The following is a 27,710-nucleotide window of genomic DNA, read 5'->3' as shown; positions in this document are numbered from 1 at the left end:
CTACAATACATGTAATACCTGATTTTCTAGATTGTTCAATGGCTGTTTTTTTATCTTATTCTTTTCTCTGTTACTTAAAACTTGTTAGTTTCCTGTGGGCTACTTAAATGAAAAATATCTCTATTGACATAATGCAACTTGTGGCAGATGATCTGATTGTCTCCATGTCAGAAATCTATTGTGTAATGGACTGTTCTTATAATCAGTGACTTTGTCCTTCTTTGTTGTCCTGTGGAAAGAAAACTGACAATATACTTTTTTGATTTAGTTACAGATAAGCACCAGTTCAAACCTGAACACATGCTGTACAGATTTCGATATGATGATGGAACATACTATCCAAGGAGTGAGATGCAGGAAGTGATTTCTAAGGTAAAAAATGAAGCAGATGCTATTACTAAGAAAAATACATTCAAAATGGAGATTCTACTTGAGAACTGAAGTAAAATCATATCATAGAATGGCCTAGGTTGAAAAGGACCACAATGATCATCTAGTTTCAACCCCCTTGCTATGTTCAGGGTTGCCAGCCACTAGACCAGACTGCCCAGAGCCACATCCAGCCTGGTTTTGAATGCCTCCAGGGATGGGGCATCCACAACCTCCTTGAGCAACCTGTTCCAGTATGTTGCCACCCTCTGTGAGAAAAAATTCCTCGTAATAACTAACCTAAACCTCCCCTGTCTCAGTTGAAGACCATTCCCCCTTGTCCTATCTCTATGCACCCTGATAAACAGCCGTTCCCCTCCTGTTTATATGCTCCCTTCAAGTACTGAAAGGCCGCAATGAGGTCTCCCCAGAGCCTTCTCTTTTCCAAGCTAAACAATCCCAGTTCCTTTAACTTTCCTCGTAGGAGAGGTGCTCCAGCCCTCTGATCATCTTAATGGCCCTCTTCTGGACCCGCTCCAAGAGCTCCACATCCGTCCTGCACTGGGGGCCCCAGGCCTAGACACAATTCACCAGATGGGGCCTCACAAGAGCTGAGTAGAGGGGGACAATCACCTCCATCTCCCTGCTGGCCACCCCTTTTTTAATGCAGGATATAGTTGGCCTTCTGGGCTGCAAGCTAACACTGCTGGCTCATGTCCAGCAAAATACTATGCTAGAATACACAACATCCCATCAAACTTGCCTGTCTGTATTTATGTGAATCAGATTTTGTTTTTCATTTGTAAGGGAAGATTTTTGCCATTTTTGTTTTACACAGTTTGAATTTGAATTATAAAAATGTCAATGGTTTAGGGGCTGGTTTGGCCTGGTTCCATGATGATTGGTGTGGGGGACCCATGCCTTGGGATAGGAGAAGGGGGAAAGGGCAAAAGGGAGGTGGGCATAGAAACAAAACAGTGGCAACGATCTCAGGAGGAAAGCTAATTTACTAAGATATCAGAAAGCAAAATAACACAATATAATAGAATATAATTTGAATTAAAGCTAATAAATCAAATAAAATGAGCAAGAGATAAACTGAAGGCCTTACGCTAAATGCGAGACAGCAGTGAGCACCCACTGCTGGGTTCATCCCAAAGGAAAGAGAGTGTCTTGTGAAACACAGACAGTTTTTATCTTTCCCTCTGAGCGGAAAAACCATAAAAATACAAAGCAATGCAAAGTCCTCTGGGGAATGTAGTTCTTCTTCTCTTCTGAGACAGGTATACCCTTAACTATCAATGATCCACTGAGCTGGAGCATTAACTCTTTAATTCTCAATGCACTACATGATGTTATGATGTGGAATACCAATTTGAAAAATCATAACACTATGGCAAAAAATATATTTTAGTTACTAAACGATTTCATATATGAAATGCATTGCCCTTATTTTTGGGTGATTGTGAAGCTAATATTTCAGTCCATTGTATTTTTCAATTCATTTTAATAGACATGAAGACTACACATATACAATTTTTGATTACTTTTCTTTTAAATTTTCTCTTATATTTGAGTATCTTTTATTAGTACCTTATCAAGGTAGTAAATGAGGAATCAGATAGGTAGTACTATCCATCTACTCTGCTAGGCACAACAAATTTGCCTTTAAACGTTAATATTTAAAATTTCCATGATTTTGTGGTTGTGGGAAATGGCAGCATCCTTGGGCATTTCATTATAACATCACATCCTTTTCTGCTGGCATTTGTTAACATAAGGTGTACATTATGTACTGAAGAATAATCTTCATTACTGAGCTACCAGACACAACAATGTAGGATTTAATCTACTTGAACACAATCTTTTTATTATTATACAAGTTTCATCTTGCATGTTATGAACATGATTATTTTTTCTAATCTACTAAGGAATCTAAGCTGTTGGGTCTTTTTAGGTTTCCTAGTTATTTATAATTTCAATTTGAAAAAGAAATTTATGTTCCTCTTATGTTCTCCAGGGTGTGAATGCGTAACTAACCTCATCTTCCTCTTTAACAGGGTGTACGACTGTACTGTCGCCTTCACAGTCTCTTTACCCCAGTAATTAGGTAAGTCCAATTGCAAAATCCTTACAGACTTATTCAAAAGAAGTATATATTCTAAAGATGAAAATTTTGTGTTTGAGTGTAGGAAGCCTAACCCATACGTTAAGATTGGTCTCTTGGGAGAAGTAAAAAAGGTGGAAGGACTATGAAGACAAAAAAGTATAAGTACATAAAATGTCTACAGACGCAGTTCAGGATGACCTTTTTTTTCTCCAGACTTTAAGCACTTTCTAGGTCCCGATGTATGTGCTTAGGTGCTTACTGTATTGATTAATATACTCGCTTCTTTACTAACTCTCCATTACTTCATTCGTAGAGCCTATAGACAGCTATAACAAGGCACAGCTAACAACTAGACAGCTATAACAAGGCACCTGTCTTTGCCCTTCAGTGACCTAATTGTCAATGATATGTATAAGATACATTCAGCCTTCTTCTTTCTGTCTGTACTGGAAGGTTGGACTTGCTTTACTCCAGAGGCAACTTTAGAAGCTCTATTTCTGAACCGTTACAAAATACTCAATTGTCAAACGGTTTACGGGCAGGTTCGGCCCAGTTCCGTGACGATTGGTGCGGGGGACCCACGGATCCACACCCCAGGAAAGGGGAAGGGGGAAAGGGAGAAGGGAAAAGGGAAATGGGCCTAGAAACAAAACAGCGGCAACGATCTGAGGAGGAAAGCTAATTTACTAAATAAGATATCGGAAAGCAAAATAACACAATATAATACAATATAATTGGAATTAAAGCTAATAAATCAAATAAAATGAGCAAGAGAGAGTGTCCGATAAACCGAAGGCCTTATGCTAACGCTGAAGGCGGACGGCAGCGAGCACCCACTGCTGAGTCGATCCCCAAGGAAAGAGAGTGTCCCATGACCACAGACAGTTTTTATCTTTCCCTCTGAGCATAAACACGTAAGAACGCAAAGCATCGCAAAGTCCTCTGGGGAATGGAGTTCTTCTTCTGAGACAGGTATACCTGGAACCATCGATGATCCACGGAGCTGGAGCATTAACTCTTTAACTCTAAATGCACTACATGATGTTATGATGTGGAATACCAGTACCAAAAATCATAAAACCATGACATCAATTCATGCTTCTTTACCTTGTATAGAAAAAAGTAAGGGCAGGTTTTCTGTTGTTGTTGTTGTTTGTTTGCTTGTTTGTCTTTGATTTTAGACTCTTGCAATATTCTGGTTGATATATATATTTATTTTGGACAGGGATAAAGATTATCATCTGCGAACCTACAAATCTGTTGTCATGGCTAACAAACTCATAGACTGGTTGATTGCACAGGCAAGTTTATACCTTTGGATTTATGTACTTGTCTAACTATCATATTTAAATTCTGATTTGAAGGGTTGTGTTGGAATAAGTGAAATAATATGCAAACACTATGTAAGGGTTATTAGAACAGTGTGTGTGTAAAAGTGTAATCCTCTTAAACTAGTGAAGTAACAGAAATCAGCTGCCAGCAACCATACTATTCATTCCTCTTGTACTTATCTTCCTTATTTGCAATTCAACTTTAAATGTTTTAATGAGACTTAGCTTTGTGATTCAGCATGTAACATTGAGGCTTAAAATGAAATGGATAGGCTCTGAAATCTAAGTTACTAACTATAGGGATAAAAGTGAGCATCAAATTGCTGTCATGGTTCCATTTTATTTTAAGCAAACCAGGAGCAGGGTAACCTGTTCACTCAGTCAACATGTACCAGCTTCATAAAATAGAAGTTAAAAATGTCACTGCTTTTAGATTTTATTATGTCAAAATTTAATTGAGAATGCAGTTATTAAAATATTTCCATTTTATAACTATAATGAGGTTTAACATTGTTATAATATTTCATATGTATATGTAAAAATCTAAAGGTGATCTACAACCACTGCAGGCCCTGTGAGGTTATGCCATTGTAAATAGAATGCATTTTGCTGATATTTTAAAGTATATAAAAATATATGTATATATGTGTTGTGGTTTAATAGGGAGATTGCCGGACCAGGGAAGAAGCTATGATCTTTGGTGTAGCTCTTTGTGATAATGGGTTTATGCACCATGGTAAGTAAATGCATTCTTCACAAGCTATGCTTGTTCTAATGCCATCTACATAGCAGAAAGGAAATGTTGGGGCTCTTTGAGATTTAAAGAAAGAATTGCAAATTAGTTCATTATACCATTGCTATTGCCTTAAAGAAGAAGAAAAACCATGCAATTTTATACTCTGAAAATTATTTTCAGTCAAAGCATACACAGAGGGCTTCTTCTTCAAGAGAAAATGCTAAGAGAACAAAGAAGAGAGTACCAAAAACGAGGTGAATGAGGTTGTATTTAATACCATCAGAGGGCAGATTTCAGTGGAGTGATTGAAGCAATGGGTCATTTACTGAAATAAAATGAAGAAAAAATAATTTTCTCATCAGCTGGCTTAGATAAGGGTGGAGGATTAACTTCCTTTCAGACACTGTTCATTCTTTTGCCCTTAGTCTTTGAACATACAGATTGTATCTGCCTGCTATTCTAGTTGCCTCCTTAGTCCCAGCAAACCCATTTGTAATACTGAACCTGGCATGCTTCACCATTTGGAGAATGCCAGGTCTTGGTTGTGAACATTTCCAGTGGTTGTCAAGAGGAACTTTTGATCTTTTAGTAAGAAATCTTGTGCTTGGCATTTTCACTAAAACCTTGTCAGGCTAACGTGTCTTCCTAAGCTTGATGAAATCCACATTCTGTAGCTGAAGAGGAACTTAGTGTTATCTATATATGATGGATTTAGAAATGTTTTTTTTATATGTTAAAAATTAAGATTTCACTAGGTTCATACACAAAAGAGTTAGCTAGTTAACCTGTATATTGATGTTCTGTAGTACAAGTACTCATGTCTGTGTTTCTGATTCTTACAGTGTTAGAGAAAAGTGAATTTAAAGATGAACCACTGTTGTTCCGTTTTTATGCGGATGAAGAAATGGAAGGGTCAAATATGAAGCACAGATTGATGAAACATGATTTGAAAGTAGTGGAAAATGTCATAGCTAAGTCATTATTGGTGAGTTAAACCGAATGATTATATGCTTGGATGAGAACAAAATATTGGTTGGTTGTACTGACAATTAATTAGCACACTGTGTTCATTTTTCAATCAAGCTGTACTTTACTAAATGCCTTTCTGAACAATGTTTTGAACAATTCTGTTTTTCAGATTAAATCTAGTGAAGGCACCTATGGTTTTGGTTTAGAAGATAAAAATAAGATGCCAATTGTTAAGGTGGTGGAGAAAGCATCAAATGCTGAGGTATTAAATATTATAATTCTACTTTCCTGTTTTATTTTACATCAATTAAAAAAATGCATAGTAGATGATAATAAAATAATTAGAGAATGCTCTGAGAAATCTGCGGTTATGAATCTTGTTTTGTTTAGTTTGAAACAAAATAGAACTGTGAACATTACCAACATTTGTTTTCTACACAGGAAATTTTTTATAAGTTTTGATGTAAAAATAATAACTTTATTTTTATGCTTATTAGAATATTCCAGTTATGACCTTGCTCATAAGTGGAATGAGCATCCTTCAGTAGCATGTTAAATTAATATAGAAAAATATGCCAGTCTGTAGATTACATTTGATGTTTTTCATAACAAAGGATGTATTAAGCAAAGTCTATAATTTAGAAATCCGAAAGTATAAATTGGTCTTTGGGTAATTTGATATAACCTAGTGAAGTACATGGGAGTCTTATATACAGAACAGAACTTCCATGAGAAAAAATATAGACCTGGATTTCAAGCCCTTCTATGTCTCACTGTGGGACTGAAGTTTTAATAAAAATATATGTAGTAGGTCACTAATATAATATAGCTGCAGAAATGTACCCAGGGCTATTTTTATTATTTTTTCTCTGTTAGCTTTGCATAATTACATATGATCTTCTTCAGAAGTCAGGTTCTGTCATGATCTAAGGCTTAGTCTGTTCTCTAAGTAGCTCTGTGTATGCCCACCATCCTAGCTGGGAATGGTTTCTTTCCTTTTAGACCAGAATATAAATCTTGTACGTAAATTTTTTGCTCAAAGGTATGGCCATAAAAGTTTAAGCATACATTTTGTTTTGGATCGTAGTAAATATTGACTTACGCTCACGAGCTCCTTTACAAAAGAAGCTTTAATTCCTTTTGAGAAAGGCAGATAAGGTAACATCACCAAAAAAAACATCAAAACCAACTGGATTAGTGAAGGCTGTTTTGTTAATTGTTACCTATAGTAACTAGTATTTTAATTTCATGACATCTTGAATGAGACTAGGGCTTGTCTTTAGATCTCTTCATAGGCTACTGTAATCAGTTCAGAACCCTTTTTTGTTGTCTTTGGTGTGCACTTCAAAAGGAGGCATAAATAGTTTTCTTTGTATGTGTGTGTCATTATTTCTATTGGAGTTGCATGCAATCAGGAGAAATACAGTGTTGTTTGTTATAAAAAGGGAAATGTGTACACAACTGTTATTGTTTTCTAGATGGCAGGCTTGGAAGTTGGGAAAAAAATATTTGCCATTAATGGTGACCTGGTTTTTCTGCGACCCTTTAGTGAAGTGGATTGCTTCCTGAAAATGTGTTTAAACAGCAGAACGCCCCTGCGGATTCTTGTGAGCACTAAACCTCGAGAGTAAGTTGTCATTCCTTTGGGGAAATTTTTAGAAATTACAAATGAAGCAAATTTTAAATGACAATAGAAACTTCAAAAAGCACCACTCTGAAGTTATTACTAATCTTAAGTTCATAAGTCCATGCAGTTTAATCTGCTTTGACTTTGTTTTATTATGTTTGTCATCAGCAAAGACAAGACAAAAGAGCTTATATCATCAGGTCTGGTATAGTATATGCAGAAACCACAGGAGTATAAATAAAGTTTGGAATACATGGACAGTTTCAATCACCTTTCTCTTACTATGATTGTTAAACAATTTGCTCTGTCTGAGGATTGTTTTCTAGTTTGCCAAATGCAGGAGCTTATGATCTGATGGGCCTCTTTGGTATGTGTGCTGGTTCTGTAAGCATTGTTAGCAAGTAAACAAATTACAATCTTTCTGCAGTAGATGAGGTTTATACAAAGTTTGTAACCCTCCTACCTGAGTGGAATTTGTTACGTAGAGGAAACACTAAGTAAGGCTTAATGGTGGGTTCATTTGGTATGTAAACAAGCATAGATTTGTTAGTAAGGTCAATGCAGTTAATGGTTTCTACATAACAGTGAAATAGGAGAGTAAGAAACAGAATCTGAGGGAAGTTCTCAAGAACTTTTGAAGAGTAAAGAGGAATTCATGCTCTATTTTCACAGAACATGTAGAGAGCCTTGGAAATAACTCCTTTTGAGCAGCAGAATGGAGATATGTTTCTCCTATTGATAAGTGAAGATGTCTTGAGAAATACAGTGGCAACCAGAATGGGAAAAAGAACAAAAGGAAATATGGCATAAAGTCAATAATCTGGACTGATAATACAGAAACAACAGCAGCAACAACAAAAGCTTTGTAGATGAATGTTCTATAGCAAACATAAAAAGCTTATATTAGCATTTATTTAATGATGATCTCATATCAATTTCTGACACAGTGAAAATGTGAGTGAATTTCAGGGTTGACAGAGACGATCTGGTGAATGAGGAATTCAGATGAGTTTAAGAATTTATTTCCTGTACTGACTGCATTTGTCAGAAGCTTCTTCCATCACAGCTATGATGGCAGAAGAGACAATTCTCTCACAAATTCTTAGCTGAAACCTTCAGTGATGTTCTTTCTTAGTTTATTCACAAAGTAGTATGTTCACAAAGTATATTTTTGTACAAATATTTTGTACAAATTTATGGGCTCCAATGGAATTTGGATCTCATGTCTTATAATTGGCTCCAAACGCTGTTATATTTACCAGGAAAAAAAACTGAAAGTGCAAGATATTATTCAAATTTATCTGAATGTCAGACTTGTTGTAGTTCAAATGCATTTTACATTCACTTTTCACCATCAGTTTTCTTTTGTGCTGGCAAATGGAGTCCAGGGCATAGACCTCTCAAATATTAACCGAGCTGGCTCTGGAAGTTAAGACTGCAGAGTTAGATCAGTGCTGTGTTATGTTTGACCTAACAGGCTCAGATAAGGGCTGATGCAGCTCTGTTGCTTTTTCTGGAACTGGACCTAATATAACATCAGCTTACTTTGAGTGAACTCAGGGTTTCATTTTAAGGAGTGGATGTGAATTTTGATTCTGAAAATAGTGTTTTGTTGGTTATGATTCTAAGAATTTTTTCTTACTGTTGCACATAGACTAAGCAAGAATATTACACAATGTGTGTACACATTATATGAACAATAGCAGGCAAAATCTTACTTCAGAAAACTCAGTGCTTTACATAGTTGTTCAGTAAGGCTGTGCCAAAATGTTTTTTTTTTTCAGTAAAAGTTAACAAATTCTAACACAAACATAGTCTCCACAGTCCTCTGCAGCTGATGAGGCTTGCCATGATCTGAGGTTCCTAGGGTCTGTGCTGTTGGCTGATAGACTGCTTGACTTCTCAGGGCTTTCAGTGTCACTGTTTTGTGACAACTTTCTCAAATTGCAGTCCTTTTGGAGGAATTTTAAATCTGAAGTTCTACTTTGGTCTTAATTGGCATACTGAAGTTCTGTGTGAAGTAGTATTGGTTTCCTCTGGTTGGTAGCATTATCTGTTTGCTCTTAATTCTGATGCGAGTGGTGCAAATTACCAAGAAAATGAATGATGGTGATTCTGAAACTGTAAATTGATTGAAAGCTTGGAGTTTTACACCGTGGTGTAAAAAGCATCCTTCTTATTGATGTCCACTTTTATTTTAATTAATAAAACACTACCTTTTGCTATGTTCATATTGGATTTTTTGCATGTATCAGGACAGTGAAGATTCCTGACTCTGCTGATGGACTTGGATTTCAAATCCGAGGCTTTGGCCCTTCAGTTGTCCATGCTGTTGGGAGAGGTGAGTTCTAAGAGCTGTCAAAGCTAGAGATAATTGTACGTTTTATATTTAACTGGCCTTGCTGAAATGAATCAAAATAAGTTCCACTGAGTAAATAAGGTGAGGTAAATTAAGGCTGTGACTTCCTTGCAGACTGGGGAATAGCTGATAACCGGCCCGCAAACCACTGACAATCCAAAAACTCTTTCTTCACTGAATGGAGCTTAGGAACTGTTTCCTGAAAGCTCCTTTGTTAAATGACCATGTGCTTCCCCAATGTTCTGTAAATATTTTATAGAAAATACCCTTTTCACAAATTTTTTCAATGGTGCTAGTTAAAACACTGTGTTTTCTATTTTGTGATTTGATGGTCAGATGCTTGCCATTACTAACTTGATAAAGTTTGGATTGGTGCCTTAGTAATAGAAGAAGTTCAAGCTTTTCTTTTTTTTAATGTTGCTGTTGCATGCTGTTTATGGTGAAGCCAGCTACTTCTGTATTTTCAGCGATGGTGGTGCAGTTGTGTCCTTTCTCCTCCTCCTATCTTTGCAATTGAGAAATTTAAAATGAACCAATCTGCTAAGAAGCCGAATTTGAACAGAGCTTGATGACTTCTTTTTTTTTCTTCCTAGGCTGTGGTGCCAGAAATTAGTTTTTTGAGGGAAAATAATAAACTACAGACTGTTAGGCTGATGTGGTAATTATTTCTGCACCTGGTTCTCCATTCAACTGCCTATCCTTATTCATTAAGCACATACATTATTCCAATTAGCCTCACTGGTACCTCAGTCTTGCATTTGTGGTTTGCTAAACCTGAAAGACTTTGAGCATATGTTTAAATACTTTGTTGAATTGGGGCCATAGGTTTTTTTTTTTTTTGTTATTGTTTGTTTACTTGAAGAATAATATTTCTGCTTTTTGAGAGCGATTTAATTATTTAAATCCAGATTTCTGTAGATTGGCTAGTAATAATAATATTTCCAAATACTTCAATTGGTACCAGATTTAAAATGCAGCTGCTGTCTCTTGCTGCAACTGTTACTTTTTAAACAATTCCAAGACTTGATAATACCTAAAAATAATGGAAATATAGATGTATTGTTTCTATTATTTTTTGTCAAATATGCTCCACTGACAAGTCATGACGTGGTTTTCTACTTGTCAGCCCTGCAAATTCAGTTCAGCCTTTTCTTTTGTAACAGTTGGCTTCTTCACCTCATTGTTGCATTCTCTAGGTGATAGAATTTGACTTTATTTGCACCCCTCTGATGAGGCATAGGAAAGTGAATGGGTAAGTGGTTGTAATCCAGCAGTCTGTCTTTAAGAACTAGGTTTGAGTCATACTGAAAAGATGTGGAGATCCTGACTTTTTTTTTGTAGTACCCTTTCAGTGGATATAGAGGATTTTTCCCATGGTGGCTATTCTATTGTGGAAATAAATTGCTGAACTATCTATTTTGCATTGCTCAAACAAATAGGTTTTCTTGAAAATTACTGATGTTACTTAGAACTTCTACTGTGCTGTCTTTATGTATTTTGCTTAAAAAGACAAAAACACAGGCAAGATCCTGGGAAATGTCTTTGGAACTCTGTTTTCTTGGAGTCCAGCTGACTTCAGAAGCACTCTATAGTCAGAGGCTTTTGGAATGAAAGCTGTAAAGGAAATGTTGACAGACCTTCTCTCCTGTACTCCAAGTGTTATTTTCTCTGTGTCTTTTTTTTAATAGGAACAGTGGCGGCTGCAGCAGGTCTACACCCTGGCCAGTGCATAATCAAAGTGAATGGAATTAATGTCAGCAAGGAGACTCATGCAAGTGTTATTGCTCATGTGACAGCATGCAGGAAGTTTAGGCGTCCGATGCAGGTACGTTCCACTTGTTAGTCTTGCAAATTTTCTGGTGGTTTTTTTTTCAGTAAATTGCAGATGTTCAAGATCTGATTAATCTCTGCATTGAAAAATACAACTAAATTTTAATAATGTATTTTAAAGGCTTAATTTAATTTTTGCATGAAAACAGTAAGAGGTATACATCTATCATGATGAAGAAAGATTTGTGCAGTTTGGTGCCTGCTCATCAGCCTGAGAATGCAATGCAAAGAGCTGATCTTATTCTAGAATTTTGTAACACTTCAGCAAATAGAGAGCACTGTACACAAATTTTGCCCATGAAGATCCCTTGTGGTCCCCTTGCATTCTCACACAGGAAATAAACAGATGTTCAAGGGCTCAAAATTTCCCTTTTTTAAATATAGACATTAAGTTTTGTTATCTTTTTCAAATTGTTTTAGGAGAGAAACTACTGTCTTCCAAGAAACAAATTGTAGGGAAGAAAATCAAAACCACCCTGATTGTATGATGTAATCTTTCCAGGTTCCTGCAGGTTTTTCATAAACTGTGAGCTGGTATCATTAATTAACTTCACATACTCTTCCAGAGCGTGTTAATTGAGAAGAAAAATCAAATTAAAATCAGGAGTGAAATCCTTCCCTCAAACCTACTGCATAGAAAAAAGAATTTTAAGTAAGAATTGGAACTGTGTCATGCAAGTACTGTTTTTGTGAAAATGTCTGAATGTTTGTACTGGCATGAAATTGAAGTTGTTACATACATAGCAAGATAGAGCTCACCTATTCTTCAAAGGAATATGGGCTCTGGTGAAGGACCCATGTGCACAAATAGTAAAACTGGCTAGAATAAAGTATTAATATTATGTATTTTTTTGGTACCAGGTACGTTTTCTCTCTTAAGTGTGGAGTTCCTCCAGAAGTTAATGACATCCAAAGATAAATAATTACTGTCGGCTGGAATGAATGCCATGAAATTGCAATGTTATTGTTTTATTTTTACATCCACTTCTGAAATATGTTGGAATGCATACCTATTTTTCCTATGCAGAGTATTTCAACCTAAAAAATGCATCTTTACCAGATCACTAACAACTCATATCCCCCAGATGATGAGAATCTGTAAGAAAATCTTTGTTTAGAATGAGGTGTTATGAAATTCCATATGATAACTGTCTAAATGGCAGTATTCCTACTGGTACCAAAACAGCTAAAATATAATTTACTAATCAGAAATGTGGATTTTTAATTATTTGGAAGATGACTATAGATTTCTCATATTTTGTAAGTAATTACCTTATCTTTTAATTAACATGAATATTGCCATCTCTCCTGTGGTTGTCAGTTGCATAATTGAAAATGAATCCTTTTCTGTGTTCTGAATATTTTAATTCACAGTGTGAGGAGTCTTCCAAGCTGCCTGGATTACAAAGTTTCATTTTAGACTGTTGCAGTGTGAATAATTGTAACTTCTATTGGACTGTGTTTATACTCTTGGTCTTGGTGGGAGAAAGAATGTTCAGTTTGCTTTTTGAAATTCCAAAGAATTATTTGCAGTGATACTAATCATGATGTGACAGATTTATGCCTAATTTATTACTCCAGTGCTACATTTAGAGAACATGGCTCCAAATTATATAGCACTGTATCTTGTTTTAGCTTTTGAAGGGTTGATTTCCAGTTGAGGTATGTAGTTCTTTTTCTTCGCCATGATTAGTTCAAAGTAGAGTTCCTGAAATAAAGGAACTCTTTGGTACAAGGTAAATAACCTGTTAGATACTGGCATGGCAGTCTTAGTGCTGTCCATGTGTCTGAGCCAGGTAAACCTTTAAGACTCCACAAATTAGCATCAAACTTTCAGGTGTACCTACAAAGATGAGTGGGTTTCAAAGCTTTCTGTTGTTCAGCTTATGCATAGGTATATTCCAACAACTAGCAGAGGGTTCTGAAAGTCAAGGGACCTTATTGAAATATTGCAGTGCCTTGGAGTGAGAAGTAAGGCATGGATGAATCTAGAGAAATTATACCTTAATTGTGTAGAAATTTAGTTATTTGGGACTCATGAGTTAAAGATAGTGACAGAATATTGTATATGATCAAAGCATAATCTGATGCATTTGGCATTTTGCATGAACATTTCAACATTCAACTTAAACTTTTGCTATTCTTGCTTTACAATAAATTATCAACTCAAACTTCTTTTTAAAATTTGTGAACTCAGATTAGTCATAATTGTGCCACTTATTCTGCCGTAGCTGTAGGAGATGGAATGATTAACTGACAGTTAAACTTCTTTTGAAGTGTAAGAGGAAGAGAAGAGCACTCTGGAGATGCCGTGTTTGAGAGGCCCTTCCATATGGATGTGATCGGCATATGTCTAAACAAGTGAGGGGAGAATACAAAGTATAAGGCTTACAGATGGCTCTCATAGGCTGTGTGACCAAGCCACCGTTCTTGTATTCACATGCATCTCACTCACATAGGATGATGAACTTGTGGGGACTGAGATTCTATCTTTTTACTGTGTTTTGATAATCAGCTGGTGAAATAAAACAAATGTAATAAAGTAACTGTCAAAAGGGAAATAAAAATAATGAAGGCTGTAGTGTGTAATCTTGTTGCCAATGACACATGGGTGATAGATTAGGTTGACATGCTATGTGTTTGGTTAGCATTCTGTAATCTTTGTCAGTCTTGTGGATGAACTGCAGATTTTGAAAAGCAAAAATTCTTTTTTTCACAATTTCTTATCTCAAATATTTCTCAATCTGCAGTTGGATTTGAAATGTCTTAGATCATTTTTGGCAGAGACATGAAACTGATGGATGTCATACTGTCAGAGATTTGCTACTGCTTCATGATAATATACATTGAAGTAAACAAGTAAATTGAAATACTTTAGCCAAAGCCAAAATTTTCTATATTTTCAAAATACTATTTTTAACTGGGTTCAGAAGGTAATAGAGATTATAATAATTAGGGCATTAAATCAACTGTTCCATGTTTGAGAGCAGTTAGACAATTTCCTACAGTTTGCACTAGTAAAAGTTTTCTTGATGTTTATTTTATTTTTATTTTTTATTATTTTTATTATTTTTAATTATTTTTTATTATTTCATTTAATTTATTTTTTAGCAAGACTCTATACAGTGGATTTACAACAGCATTGAAAGTGCTCAGGAGGATCTTCAGAAAACAAATGCCAAGCCCCCTGGAGACGATGGAGGAGATGCCTTTGACTGCAAAGTGGAAGGTATGTGATGCTGGCTTGATATTGTTTTTGCTCAGAATGTTAGTGTAAGTAGCAAGGAAAATATAGGCAGTGGTTTTCAGAGATTAAGCTGCATTCAGCCAGTAGGATGTGCTTTACATAAGGATTTGTTTTTTTCTGTATTCTAAAAAGGTAAGTTTAACATGTTGTTCTTTGAAAATTGTTGTGTCTCATTTAAAAAAAAAAGTGAACGCTCTAGGAAAAAAACTATTCAGTTCTCATTTGTAACGCTAGGAATTATCTGAACTGTCAGCACTAGTAATCACTGAAGGTTAGATTAGATGAGTTAGTGACTACTACGTGAGAAATAACAAATTAGCTATCCTTCAGATTATTTTCAGGCGAGTGACATTTAGGCAAGTCTGGATTCATATGTGTGTATGAGGATAATTAAAGAGGTGGTTAATGATAATTTTGTGTTACCTCAGGAAATGCTGACATAGTGGTTTTGTTTCTGGAGTTTTTCTTCTGGCTAATTTAGAATTAATCAGATTTCCGTTTTATTTTATTTTATTGTTGCTTTGGATATGTCTAATTAAATTAAATTAATCCCCTTAAACATGACTTTTTCTAGAGAGAGTGTATGGTGATGTGTCTGTTTATGCAGTAGTAGTATTTTTACATTCATAAACCTCCTGACATTCTGATTTTTAAATCATTCATGTGCTATTTGGATATTAGTACATTTTCAAGTAGAATCATCAGTCCGTATCTATTTCTAGGATGTTTACCTATATCCTTTTTATTATTCATTTTTCAATGGCCAATGCTACTCAACTGATTTGTGTTTCTTTATTCTAGAGGTAATTGACAAGTTTAACACTATGGCAATAATTGATGGGAAGAAAGATCATGTAAGCCTGACTGTTGATAATGTTCATCTGGAGTATGGAGTAGTTTATGAATATGATAGCACAGCTGGAATCAAGTGCCATGTGTTAGAAAAAATGATTGAACCAAAGGGATTTTTCAGCTTGACTGCAAAGGTATGAAGCAATTTTTGTATGTTTTAACTCTTACTAAGCTTAACACCAGTGCAACATCTTTCTTCTGCTTAAGATTGCATGCTTTTCATTTAATATCTTATAATCTTTGTTCCTCTTACATTTAGAAGGATGACTGTGTACTCAGGAAATAAAATAAGTTATGATGTGGTTATAAATTGAGTCTCTAAACTGAGCAAACATTAAAGAACTTCAGTCTTCCATTCTTCCTACTTCTTTTCCCATCTTTTCAGTTATCAAATAAAACTTAAAATAAAGTCAGAGGTTCAGTGAAACATCAAAATGTTATGAAGATAGGTTGATAGGCTCCAAATACGGTTTTGATGAGACAAAATAGCGTATACAACTTAAATTTGTTTCAGTGAGAGTATAAAAGTAGCATGACATCTGTCTTTTTATGTTTTAAAGTAAGATAAAGCTGTTCATATATTGGAGTCTAACAACCACAAAATCAGAGATGAAGTGAAAAACAAGTGCAGCTGAAGAGTTTACACTGAAGTTTTTTTCTTGGTGAATATTTCCAGATATTGAAACATGCTATAGTCATGAAAGGGATTATGAAGGTATTTTGTTGGATAGTTCATAGAATGGATTGGGTCTAAAGGGACCTTTAAAGATTGTTTAGTTCCAGCCCTCCTACTGTAGGCAGGGTTGCCACCCACTGGCTTCAGTTTGACAATCACATGAGTAATCACACTTCAAGACCCTGGGATGCTCATTGTCCAGCCCCATAGACTTGAGCATGTTCTGTCTCAACAGGTGATCTTGTACTAGCTCTTGGTTTACTGTGAAAGAGATTTTGCTCCCCTGATCCCCACCTAGATGTTCAGGGACATGAGAGATGTGGGAAGCTGGAATGACAGTGAATGTTGAGGCAAAGTACTCATGGCATACCTCTGCCTCATCCATGTCTGTTGTTGCCCTTTTCCCTCTTCTCCTTTATCAGAGGAGTACACTCTCCTTGGCCTTTCTCTTCTGACCAGCTTATCTGCAAAATCCTTTTTCGTTTTTTTACATCCCTCTCCAAGTTCAGTTCAATTTATGCATTGGCCTTCCTGATCCCTATTTTCTTCCCAAGCCACATTGTGTCTACATCTGCTCTCTGTCATTTTCTTCTTTTTCCTCAGTTTGACCAGCAGTTCCTTGCTCAGCCATGCTGGTTTTCTCTTTCTTTGCTAGATTTCTTATTCTGGGGGATGAAGAGCTCTTGTGCTATGAGAAAGGTGTAATTAGAGTTACATCTCTGTTCCATAAAGTTGATGTTGTCTGGGTCAGATAGACAGATAATATAGTAATACTATAAATTCTTAAGTATAGTAATACTTAAATTCTATTAAGTATCTTATATCTTTTAACACATACAGGGATAATAAAAATAAATACTTAAAAGTCTGGAACCCCATACGTTGTCGGGAGCATCACAACTGCAAAATTCTTTTTGTTCTTTCCACTAGAAGTATAAGATAGTGATAATTTGTTGAAATGTCCACAGTCACTTATTTCCTTCCTTTAACTTTGCCTTGGAGCAGACTAGACTAATACATTTTGGAGTAACTTCTTACACAGAGAGATTTGCTACAGCTGGTCTAGTTAATGCTAGAAGCCACTGGTCTGATAGTTGTTAGCTCTTCCTATATTCATAGTATCATATGAAATAAGGTAATAATTACTAACTGCTAAAGAAATTCTTTTCCATTGTTGTATTCGCGGTAGTTAAGTACTATCAGCCCACTGATTCTGGCCTTAATTAATGCTGTGCCATAGCCCTTAGGGTTTAGACTGGCTAATTATTCAAAGATTACACTTACGTATTGTTTTTTAATAATTTGACTATGTTAGAAGTGAGATGGTGATAGAAAGGTATCCAGTGGCTTAAAAACAACAAAACGAGCAGATCCCTTTTCTCAATCCCAATAATAAAAACTGTAGTGGCATTTTATCAACCGTAGCTGTCTGCAAATGATTCTCATTACTCTGTATGTAAACTCTGTACTTGCAATTGGGTATTTTGCTTTTCTCCATTTCCTTCTCTCTGATCTTGCTGTGTATTTTTGTTGTTTTGAATTTTTAAACTTCTCTATTCTGCATCATGCATATTATGGTGAAGTAATCCTGGATTGATTTCTGATGCTGTACAAAGCTTTACTGTGTTATGATAACAAGTAACTAAAATGGTATTGCAAAAGTTACTGATTTTGAATGCATTTATGATTTATTTTTCATCTTTCCATTAAATTACTGAAATATTATTATTAATTAAGCCTAAAAACGACAAGTGTAACCAAAATAATTGGGATGTTTTAATGCAGTAATTACTCCTTGTTGCAAAAGATTTAATCCTTTCTCTATCCTCCAGGGGATGTGAGAAAAATTTATCTCAGGATCTTGTCATGCATAGTCTGTGACTTCTTATAAAGTAAAGATTTTATACTCCCAAATATCTGCCTCCAGAGATTTTTTTTTTCCTAAAATTTTCTAAACTACTCAGGCTTGTAAGTTGTTTATTACAGCTGCAATGATGGACAGAATAATAATGAACTGTAGCAGAAGAGAGTTGTAGATATATTCTCATGATATATTAATGTTGTATCTGGTGTTTCTTCAGAATTCTTTGCAAGTTGGTGTATTATTAATATGATGGGATTACTTTTGCAGAATTGTTATATAGACTGACTAGCTGATGTGGTCAGTCTGGTATCAAAAATATTTCTTTGTATTAGGTCATTGGACTTCTGTATTTAATTTAAATTTAAGCTTCTGTAGTGTAGTAGTGAAGATTTTTTTCCACATTTTGTGTTATATTGCTTGGAGGTAGCTGAGGCACCAAAAGGAAGTTCATAACTCATAAGTTCATAAGTTCATAAGGTTGGAAAGGACCTATAAGATCATCTAGTCCAACCATCCTCCTATCACTATCTCTACCCAACTACTAAATTAAGTCCTTTAGCACCTCCTGTTTGAGAAAAGTTGAGTATCTCTAAAGTTCAAGCCATTTCTGTTTACATGTTTTAATCTGGATTTTGGGTGCCTTTGTTAGACCCTTACTTTAAACGTGTGTTTTTCAAACACATTTTTGGAGGCTGGATGCAACAGCAGTAGGGATCTCCCATGCTCTGACATACAGCGAACTTCAGTACCTGAAATAAATCTCAGAAAAGGGCTGTATACTACCCTCCTCTGTTTAACACTCCTTTCTTTAAGTTTTCTAGCAACATATTTGCTGGGACTATTTCCATCATATCAAGACTTCAGTCTTTGCTTGCCAGTAGAATTTATTCTGTTCACTATTTCATGTTTTCTATACAAATAACGTAAAAAAGGAAAGCACTCATTTATTATATGCCTTTTCATTTTTTTTAAATTATTCATTATACTGGCAGATGAATATTTGCTACAGTTAATGAATTGGTTCATAAGCTTTTCATAATATGTGTTGCTCAAGTAATTACAGCAGATATTGAATTTCTGGTGAGCTGTGTTGGTTGCGCTAGTAGGAAATTAGTAGTAAATCCATTATCAGTGTCGTGAAAAGCCAAGTGAAACTACTTGTTAGAGGTATAATTTATGCCAGGAACAGGGACAAATTTAAAGAAACTTCTTTTGCTTTCCAGATTTCCATTGCTTTCTGTCATGTAGTTATGTGAAATTAATGCCTGTAATATTAAAAGGCAATTGATTACCTGCCTTTTTGAGCCTAGAATGTAGGGGATGATAAATAAAGGGTTATTTTTAGTCATTTTATTTCATAATGTGATGATGATGTTTTTCTTGTCTTAGATTCTGGAAGCACTGGCAAAAAGTGATGAGCAGTTTGTGCAGAACTGCAACAGCCTCAGTTCTTTAAGTGAAGTAATCTCTACTGAGCTTCAGAGTAAATTCAGCATTATTTGCAGTGAGAAAATTGAGCATATCTACCGAAGAATTTCTAGTTATAAAAAGGTATGTCCTGCTTGTCTTAAGCTTTGTGATAATTGTCTTTTCAGGGAAAAAAAAAAAAAAAGCAAAATTATATGGTTTTAATAATTCTTCTGAATGTTTATTGCAGTGAAAAAAAATATCGCTGAAAGGTTAGCTATATCAAGCCATGAATCCCTAAATTGAGTTATTACATAAATAGTTTTTAAACTGTGCTCTTTATCATCCCTTTTTTAGACACTGGGTAGTTCATATCCTTTCTTGTTTGTTGTGTTCAGCTGCAGATAGAATCAACTGCTTATTTCCCACAAAAGGGCAATCATTCTTGATCAATACTGAGAACTTGCAGATTTTATCCAAATATGAAGCAATAGCAGCAGAATTGTTTTTCCTTCTAGTACATCTTAATTTTAAATATCAAATTGCTATTTTTAATTCATCTCTTATGCCCTTCAAATTAGTTTGACTTTTACTAGACTGCCTTTTAAGAACAGTAGCTCTTTAAATTGTTAGATTATCTTATGTTAATAAAACTTTATAGCACAAAATAAGTGGAATGTTTCTAACATACATCTGAGAGCTAGTTTAAATATATAGAAATGAACAAATAACCCAGACTCTGATCTATAGCTATTGTCAGTCTATTTTTCTATATTTATTTAGTTAAGCGAGACCTGACTTTAACAATCATTTGCTAATTTGTTAATGATGCATACTTAGTTTTTTGTACTGCCTTTCCCCCCCCCCAAAAAAAAATCGTGATTATTAGGAATTATTATATTATAATTATTAGGACCAGTTTTAAGAAATCTGAGTTGTGACACTTAAAAATTTGTCTCTCCTGGTACTTTACATGCTGAAAGAGAGAGGGAGTGTAGAAGCTTTGCACTGTTGTATAAGTTGCATGGAAAGGAGGAGATAATACTTCTTTGTTTTCTGAAGGAAGAAGAGGGAAACCTGTAAGGATACCTCGATTTAAAAAAAAAAAAAAAAGACCAAATAAAAATAAAAAATAAAAATAAAAATTGGTTTCCATAGACTCGGACAGGGTAGTAGTGTCCAGCAAGAAATGGAATAAACTCAGATCTGAATACCAGAAGGAGAGATTAAAATGATACTGGTATTGCATCATTTAACATCCAGGTTCTCAGTTGTTTGCCTGAACTACAGGCTTCCATGTTTTTAAAACCAATTTAAAATCAATGTATTGTTTTGAAAGCACATTTCTTATTTTTAATACCAATAAGCACGTATTTAGACTTCAAGTAGCATGAGGTATTTTATACCTTTTCTCTAGCCAAAATAAGAAAATAAATAAAATTGAGGATGATTTACAGGAGGCCAAGAAAATAAGTGAGATTTTATTGTATTATGCTGGATATGAGTAAGCCATGGGGAAGTTTTCACCATGCTTGTGCTGTCTAGAAAAATATATTTGATGCAAACTGCACTTTTAAGCTTATACATTCAAAAATCAATAGTTTCACAGTTAGAGCTTTTAATAACAATTAATAATGCAGTGGATGCAGGAACAGATAGGTCGTTTTCTTGGCAAGGTAAAGGTAACCATAGTTACAGAAGACTTTTGGAATGCCTGAGCTTGGCTTGGCTCCTGCTTTCACTGTGAAAGTTCAAATTCTATAAATAGAAACCTCATAGATTTCTGCAGTTCCTACTATTATTATTCTTATCAGAACATTTTGCTCATAATAAACTTGGAATCTTTTACCATGAGTCCCAGATGTTTCTCAACACATACATGAAAATAATTTTGGGCCTGACTTATGACCTGATTAAATCTCAGCCAGGCATTTGGTCTCTCTGGAGAATGATGTGTGGGAGATTGAGATGAGAAATATGTACTGCTTGCAGAAACATTTTCATCGCTGAATGTCCTTAGTGCCCTTCTTAACTATTTGTACATTTTTCAGCCTTTGTACAATTCTGTAATTGGATTTCTTCTAACCTTCCAGATCATGTTCTAATATGAAGATTTAAATATGATTTATCAATCAAGAGTTCACCAAGTTGAAGTAGTATGACATCAAAATAAACAGAAATTTGAATACCAACACAAAAAGCTGTTACTTCTCAGAGGGGATATATATTTGTGCAGCTAAAATGTTAGTCAAAACTTAATTGATTGAATTGGTACTGGCATATATTAGGAAAGAAACAACAAATTAACATTGAAATAGTCTTATGCATGAACTGTGCTCTGTAACTGAGTTAGTATCAAAGGTCTGTGCAATATTTTCTTTCTTGCACCTTGTTTTGTCACTGGGTACAACTGAAAAAAGCTTGACTTCACGGTCCTTGCACCCTCTCTTTGAGTATTTGTACCCATTGCTAAGATCCCATCTCCCTCATCCTTCTGTAGGCAGTCCCAACTGACTCAGCCTGTGCTCACAGGTTCTCCAGTTTCTTCATCACCTTTGTGGCCTTTTGCTAGACTCTTTCCAGTATGTCCAAGTTTCTTTTACTGGGGAGTTTGGAACTGGACACAGCACTCTGGGTGCAACGTCAAGTTCTGAGAAGAAGAGAACAACCACCTTCACCAGCCTATAGTGAAGTGCTCCTAGTGCAGCCACAGTTACCATTAGGGAGAGCCATTTCACTCTGCAATTCTTTATTTGTAGTTGCAAATTCTGTCTCTATTATAGCTTTGAGCTAGAATTTTTATTTATTTTTAGAAATTTGTTCAACTATGTCTGTCAGGAAGTGTTTATAAGTGTCGTGTGAAATACAGCACTGGACCATACAGTACTTCTAGGCTTCCTCTTCTGGTACACTGTTTAGTATTTAATATATTCCAAGGAAAATATGATGTCTCCTGAGTACAAAGAGATTTACATTCATGTAATGTATAATTGTCTTAAAAAATAAAAAACATTAAAACACATTAAAAACATAACATGAAGGATATCTTTCCTTTTTAAGAGAAAAATGGGAATTAAGAACTGAGGTATAGCCAGGATGCCTGAAGTATTATAACTTTCATTTTCTAGTCATGTAGTCAAGGTTTGTCAGCTGAGGGCCAACACCAAAAACTGCTAATCAAAATTTTGTTTTCTTTCCCTCTTTTAGTTTTCAAGAGTATTAAAAAACAGAGCTTGGCCTACCTTCAAGCAAGCTAAATCAAAGATTTCACCACTTCACAGCAGTGATTTCTGTCCAACTAATTGCCATATCAATGTAATGGAAGTGTCTTACCCTAAAACCTCAACTTCTGTTGGGAGTGCTTTTGGTGTACAGTTAGACAGCAGAAAACATTCTTCACATGAAAAAGGAAATAAAAACACTGACCAAGGTAGGCTAGTAGAGCGTGAAGGAACTATGTCCAGTAGTTCTGTTATAGAATAATAAAATATTAAAATTAAGAACAAACCTTTATGTAGTCCTATATTTTTGACATTTTGTTTGCTTTAAAACATAATAAATGCGAGTTGTAATTTCATGCCAACTTTCTACTTAAGTAGTTAGACGTTCATATGGAAAATGACATACAAAATCAATTGATTATGTGAAGCTTCAAGTGGGTAAATATTTCAAACTTTATTACCTATTTTACTTAAAATTTTATATTGGAGTATATAAATCTAACTGCTTCATATTTTTCCCAGGTAAACTGAATCCTATGATTTATGTTCAACATAGCATTACTACTATGGCTGCCCCTTCAGGACAGTCTCTCAGCCAGCAAGAGGGTCATGGTCTGAGGTACCTCTTAAAAGAAGAAGATTTAGAAACACAAGATGTCTACCAAAAATTGCTGTTCAAATTACAAACTGCTCTGAAAGAAATGGAAACCTGTGTCTGTCAGATAGATGAGTAAGTGAATGTTACCATCTGCATATCCTTTCTATGTAGAATGGAGTAAATAGATCAATATTGACTGCAGACAGAATTGTAAGAATTGCAGACCTTTTCTTTTTTCCTCTGTGCCTACTTTTTACCTGTTTGTAGCTTTTGAGTAGAATTGAATAATAATAATTTTGAGGTGAGAGAAATAAAAGGAGCATATGTCATCAAGGATTTCACTAGGATGGAAGTAAGAGGCAGAGCTACAAAATTAGCTTCTTTCTAACTTACCAGTTATAGTAAGTTAGTCCTGAATATGAATTTGTTCCCGAATAGTCCTGAAGATGAATTTGTTGGCAAGGTATTTTTTGCTGATAGGAAGATTAAATTAGCCTTAATGAAGGATTCTAGGTCTAGAGCTACACTTGGGTGATTAGGACACTTGATTTGAATGTAGTAGGCTTAGAGTCACATCAGAGGTTGTCCTAATTTAGGGACAAGGATTTAAAATGCACTTTTCCAGTTGTGAGACAAGTGAGCTGACTAGTAGAATTGAGGATGAAGAATGATAGGTGTTTCTGTTTTGAAAGATTCCATGTGTGATGTAAATGATTCCTTTTGAAAATACAAATTGCATAATTTTTGTAATTTGAAAGATCTTTTCTCATGACCTTCAGTTTAGAAAGGTGAAGAATATAAAATTATTTATCCTTTCGTAGTTTTTTTATGAGTAGGAATGTTTTTGTATAATTGCAATGGTAAAATAATAGTTACACAATCAAAGTAACTGTAATATATTGCAATGCGTAGGAATGAAGGTAAGTTTAGGCCAATTTATTATTATTATTATTTTAAGAAAGAATTGTTTTCATTATCTTCAAGTAGTTCTACTAATTATCCTGATGGAGGCAGTTAATTAAATTTAATATGATTTCAGTGCTTGGATGCACTAAAAAAAATGACTCTTTATAATGCCTATATTGTAACTGATCCCCAAGAAAGTCAGGAGATTATAGATGGAAGATCTGTCAATATTTTAGGAAGGTCCACTTACCAGACACACTTTTCCTTTTCACTCTCTTGTTGACTCTTTGGTTCTGTAATGTAAGAGCACAGGAACTTCTGAGCCTTTCCCTCCTACAAGTGTATATTTACTGACGTGTATCTACAGATGCACATATATTGTTTGTACCTGTATTCATTTTGAGTCACACGGTTGTGGAAGTAAACACAAGAGTTCACTCTTTCCTGTTTCGTGAGGTTTCTATACACTGATATTGTAGTAAACCTTTCATAAGGTTCACAAAGTTATTTAGCAAATATTACCTTCTACTATTTTTGAAACTCAGATTTTTCTTGCTTTGTTCCTAACATACTTTGAGTGGAATGTCACTGTATATTAATTATTGTGGAGCAAAGTTCCATACAGGAAATGGAATATGCAAGGGACATATTCAGTATGGAATATAGGACATATAAGTAGGAAAGAGGGAAGCCAAGACTAGCTGGGTGAAAGCAGTTGAGGACTACATATTGTATTGTATCAGAACACAGTTATAGCTATTTACCTCCTGAGAGAAGTGTTAGGATTACTAAGAAAAAGAATGAGATAGAATAATCAAATAACTTCTCCAATTAGAAATACTCATAGTCCAACAACTAAGAGTATGTACTTAAATATACTGATCCTCGAATTTTACAAAAACTGTTCAGCATGCTTTCTCTTTATGACATGAGCAACAATAAGATGTCTTTATTTACTGAATTAATTTGTTATGTTAAAAAAATTAACCTCATTATTATAATTTGATCAGAAAAGAAAACATGACCACAGTAGCTCAATTCTAAATTTGTATGATACATATTGGGCTAATGAATGACTGTTTGCTACCCTTTGTAGTAACTGTTGCTCTGTCATGTTTCAGATGTCTCTGCTCTGTGCTAACATCTTTGTCTCTACCCTCCAAATCTAGGGGCAATAGTAACTGTCCAACCTCTCCTATTTGTTAGTGAATGAAAGAGATGCATGTTTCACCTGTAAGGGCTTGTGAATTATGGGTGGAGGATGACTAGAAGAAAATTGTATTCCTAGCATTATCTCCATAGTAACTTCCATTGTGGCTTCTAAATATGACTTATGAATGGAGAAAGAAAGGTATAAACAAAAAGGCATTTATTCCCTTCCCACAGCCCCTCAGAGCTCCATTGACTCCTTGTTCAAGTAGTTTAACAGTATCTCACTATTTCTTTAGTACTGCTGCCAGTTGCCCAGCGTTAACACAAGAATAAGTGCCTCCAGTTGCTTTCTTACGGGGTGACTTTATATTCTTGTTTCACGTGCAGTCAACATGCTTCTATGATCCCAGATGTTTTTTGAAAGGTATCTGTTCAGAGCTTGAACATTTTCCAGTTTTGCATTCCTAATGGGGTGAGGAAAAGTCAGAGCAACTTACAGGTTGCATAGGGGTTTTTTTGTTTTGTTTTATTTTTGTTTTTGTATGGGTTTTTTTGTTGTTGTTTTTTGTTTTTTCATTCTTTTTTCTTTCTTGGGTGCCAGGGGAAAGAGGGTGGCTACACATTTTTAATGCTCAGACTGACAATAACATATTTTTTTCTGACATACTTACAGAATTGTTTACTTGGGTTCAATATAGGATTAGTTCTATATATGAGGATATTTTGGTCAAGTTTAAATTTGTGTTTATTGGAATTTTATTTATTTATTTATCTTCTATAGTTACAGGGACTTTCTGGCTATTAATTACTACTCATACCCATATTTCTCCTCTGACAGATGCCTAATAAAGTTTTGTTTGTGTTAGACCATCTCTTAAGCAAATACAATGTGTATGTACTATATTTAAGAAGCAGAAACACCTTAGAAAATAAGTCTCTTTAAACATGATTGATGTGTTTTTCTGAGACGAGGTCTGGTTTTGTGTTTTTTAGACTCCCTGAATTGGGTTTCTAAGTATGCCACAGTAACCTCAGGAGCTACTAACTCCAGAGCTCTGTTATCCATAGTTTCAGCTTTCATTCACGGTAGTTCAGCAAAAAAATTTCCTTAGAAAAAGAGCCTGCCTGCTGGGAGAAAATGGAAAGCTCCCTTAGGAAAAGCTCCAGCTACCTTCATCAGTCTTTTTCCAAGATCTTGGCAGCAGTGACTAAACAGTCACATAAAAGAACAGGATATAATAGTCTGTCTGTTTCTTGACAAATAATTACTTAGAGGAAGATATTTTCAGAAGCTGAAATAGCAATTCATTATGCTTGTTTGTTTCTTACTCTCAATTATTTTCTTGCAACAACAAAATCTACAAACTACCAAAATGTAACTGCCCAAAGGCCTTTTCTTTTTATCCTAAAAGTAGGTGATAATAAGAACACAGGAAAAAAAAGAGAATTATACATTAACTATTCTTTACCTCATCTTCCAGTGGACAGTGCTACAGGGTCTTCTGGGAAAAGTTAGAATCACCTGGCATGTGTTTATCCAATTCCTTGTTGTATTTTGGTATTCAGAACATTCTGTACTAATGGGTTTTACAGATACGAAGAACTTATTTTCTAACATCTACATTTTCATAATGCAGAAGGAGAAGATAGATCAAAATGAACACCACTGTAAAGTGCACATCCATCTTCCATTCCAACTTTATGAAATCCTGCTAAGAGATTACTCAAGTGATGGGAAACAACTGGGTTGTGATTTCACAGATAGGAAGCATTGAGGCATTGTGTAGCCCGAATCTGTCCTCCTAATGAATGGATGGGTTTAAAGTCCAGTAGAGTTGTTTTTATTGTGTACATAATTGATCTACATCTCAGTTACAGTTTGGATCAGTACCTTTTCTATATGCAGGAAATATACATATATTTATATGTATATATATCTGATACATATATTTGTCAGTCTGTCTCATTAGTTATTAGTAGGAGAAAGCTATGTAGAAATGGTGAAAGTATTTGCTAAAACTCTTTGTTGCCATCCTTGTTTTCTTCAAGTTAATGTCAAATCCTATGTTAATATCTACCAAGTCATAATTTCAGTGAGACAGAGCCATTTTTTGAGCTGTATCTTCATTGCTTTACAGTAAACAAATGGCAGTTTGTGGATGGTTTACCCTATCACGTTACTGAAGTGTATGATTTCTTAATTTCTTGAGAACTCAGTGTAATCTGATTTTAGTGAAATTGCAGTTTAGAAAGAAGTTTTTGCAAGAAAAATGCTGTTTTCCAAATCCAGGCACTAGTTTGGAAGCATCACTGTAATGGAGTGTTTGAGTAAAAGAAATTAAAACAGAATAGTCTGTATTATCTATTCTGATCTTGAAAGTAAATGAGAACATCTCATCCTCAATGTGAATTAATCACTCAGGAATATGAGTCTTTTTGCTTCCAGTATCTGTGCC

At 35.0% G+C, this 27,710-nt stretch overlaps 1 protein-coding gene across 1 annotated transcript in view; it reads left to right on the top strand.

The window, feature by feature from the left end:
- PREX2 (phosphatidylinositol-3,4,5-trisphosphate dependent Rac exchange factor 2) overlaps window positions 1–27,710 on the top strand; it is a 167,502-nt gene that overhangs the window by 75,428 nt on the left and 64,364 nt on the right. The window contains exons 12-25 of the mRNA XM_065753165.1: window positions 269–372; window positions 2,430–2,479; window positions 3,705–3,780; window positions 4,474–4,546; window positions 5,389–5,531; window positions 5,685–5,777; window positions 6,994–7,142; window positions 9,398–9,483; window positions 11,190–11,326; window positions 14,443–14,560; window positions 15,380–15,564; window positions 19,360–19,521; window positions 22,585–22,807; window positions 23,121–23,328. Coding sequence (XP_065609237.1) covers window positions 269–372; window positions 2,430–2,479; window positions 3,705–3,780; window positions 4,474–4,546; window positions 5,389–5,531; window positions 5,685–5,777; window positions 6,994–7,142; window positions 9,398–9,483; window positions 11,190–11,326; window positions 14,443–14,560; window positions 15,380–15,564; window positions 19,360–19,521; window positions 22,585–22,807; window positions 23,121–23,328 — 1,807 coding nt within the window. The remainder of the gene's footprint in view (window positions 1–268; window positions 373–2,429; window positions 2,480–3,704; window positions 3,781–4,473; window positions 4,547–5,388; window positions 5,532–5,684; window positions 5,778–6,993; window positions 7,143–9,397; window positions 9,484–11,189; window positions 11,327–14,442; window positions 14,561–15,379; window positions 15,565–19,359; window positions 19,522–22,584; window positions 22,808–23,120; window positions 23,329–27,710) is intronic.

Source organism: Cyrtonyx montezumae, unplaced genomic scaffold, assembly GCF_038088225.1.
Source record: "Cyrtonyx montezumae isolate F1298 unplaced genomic scaffold, pur_monq_1.0 scaffold_8, whole genome shotgun sequence".
In the NCBI taxonomy this organism is placed as follows: domain Eukaryota; kingdom Metazoa; phylum Chordata; class Aves; order Galliformes; family Odontophoridae; genus Cyrtonyx; species Cyrtonyx montezumae.
This window is presented reverse-complemented; position numbering and strand designations above follow the sequence as displayed.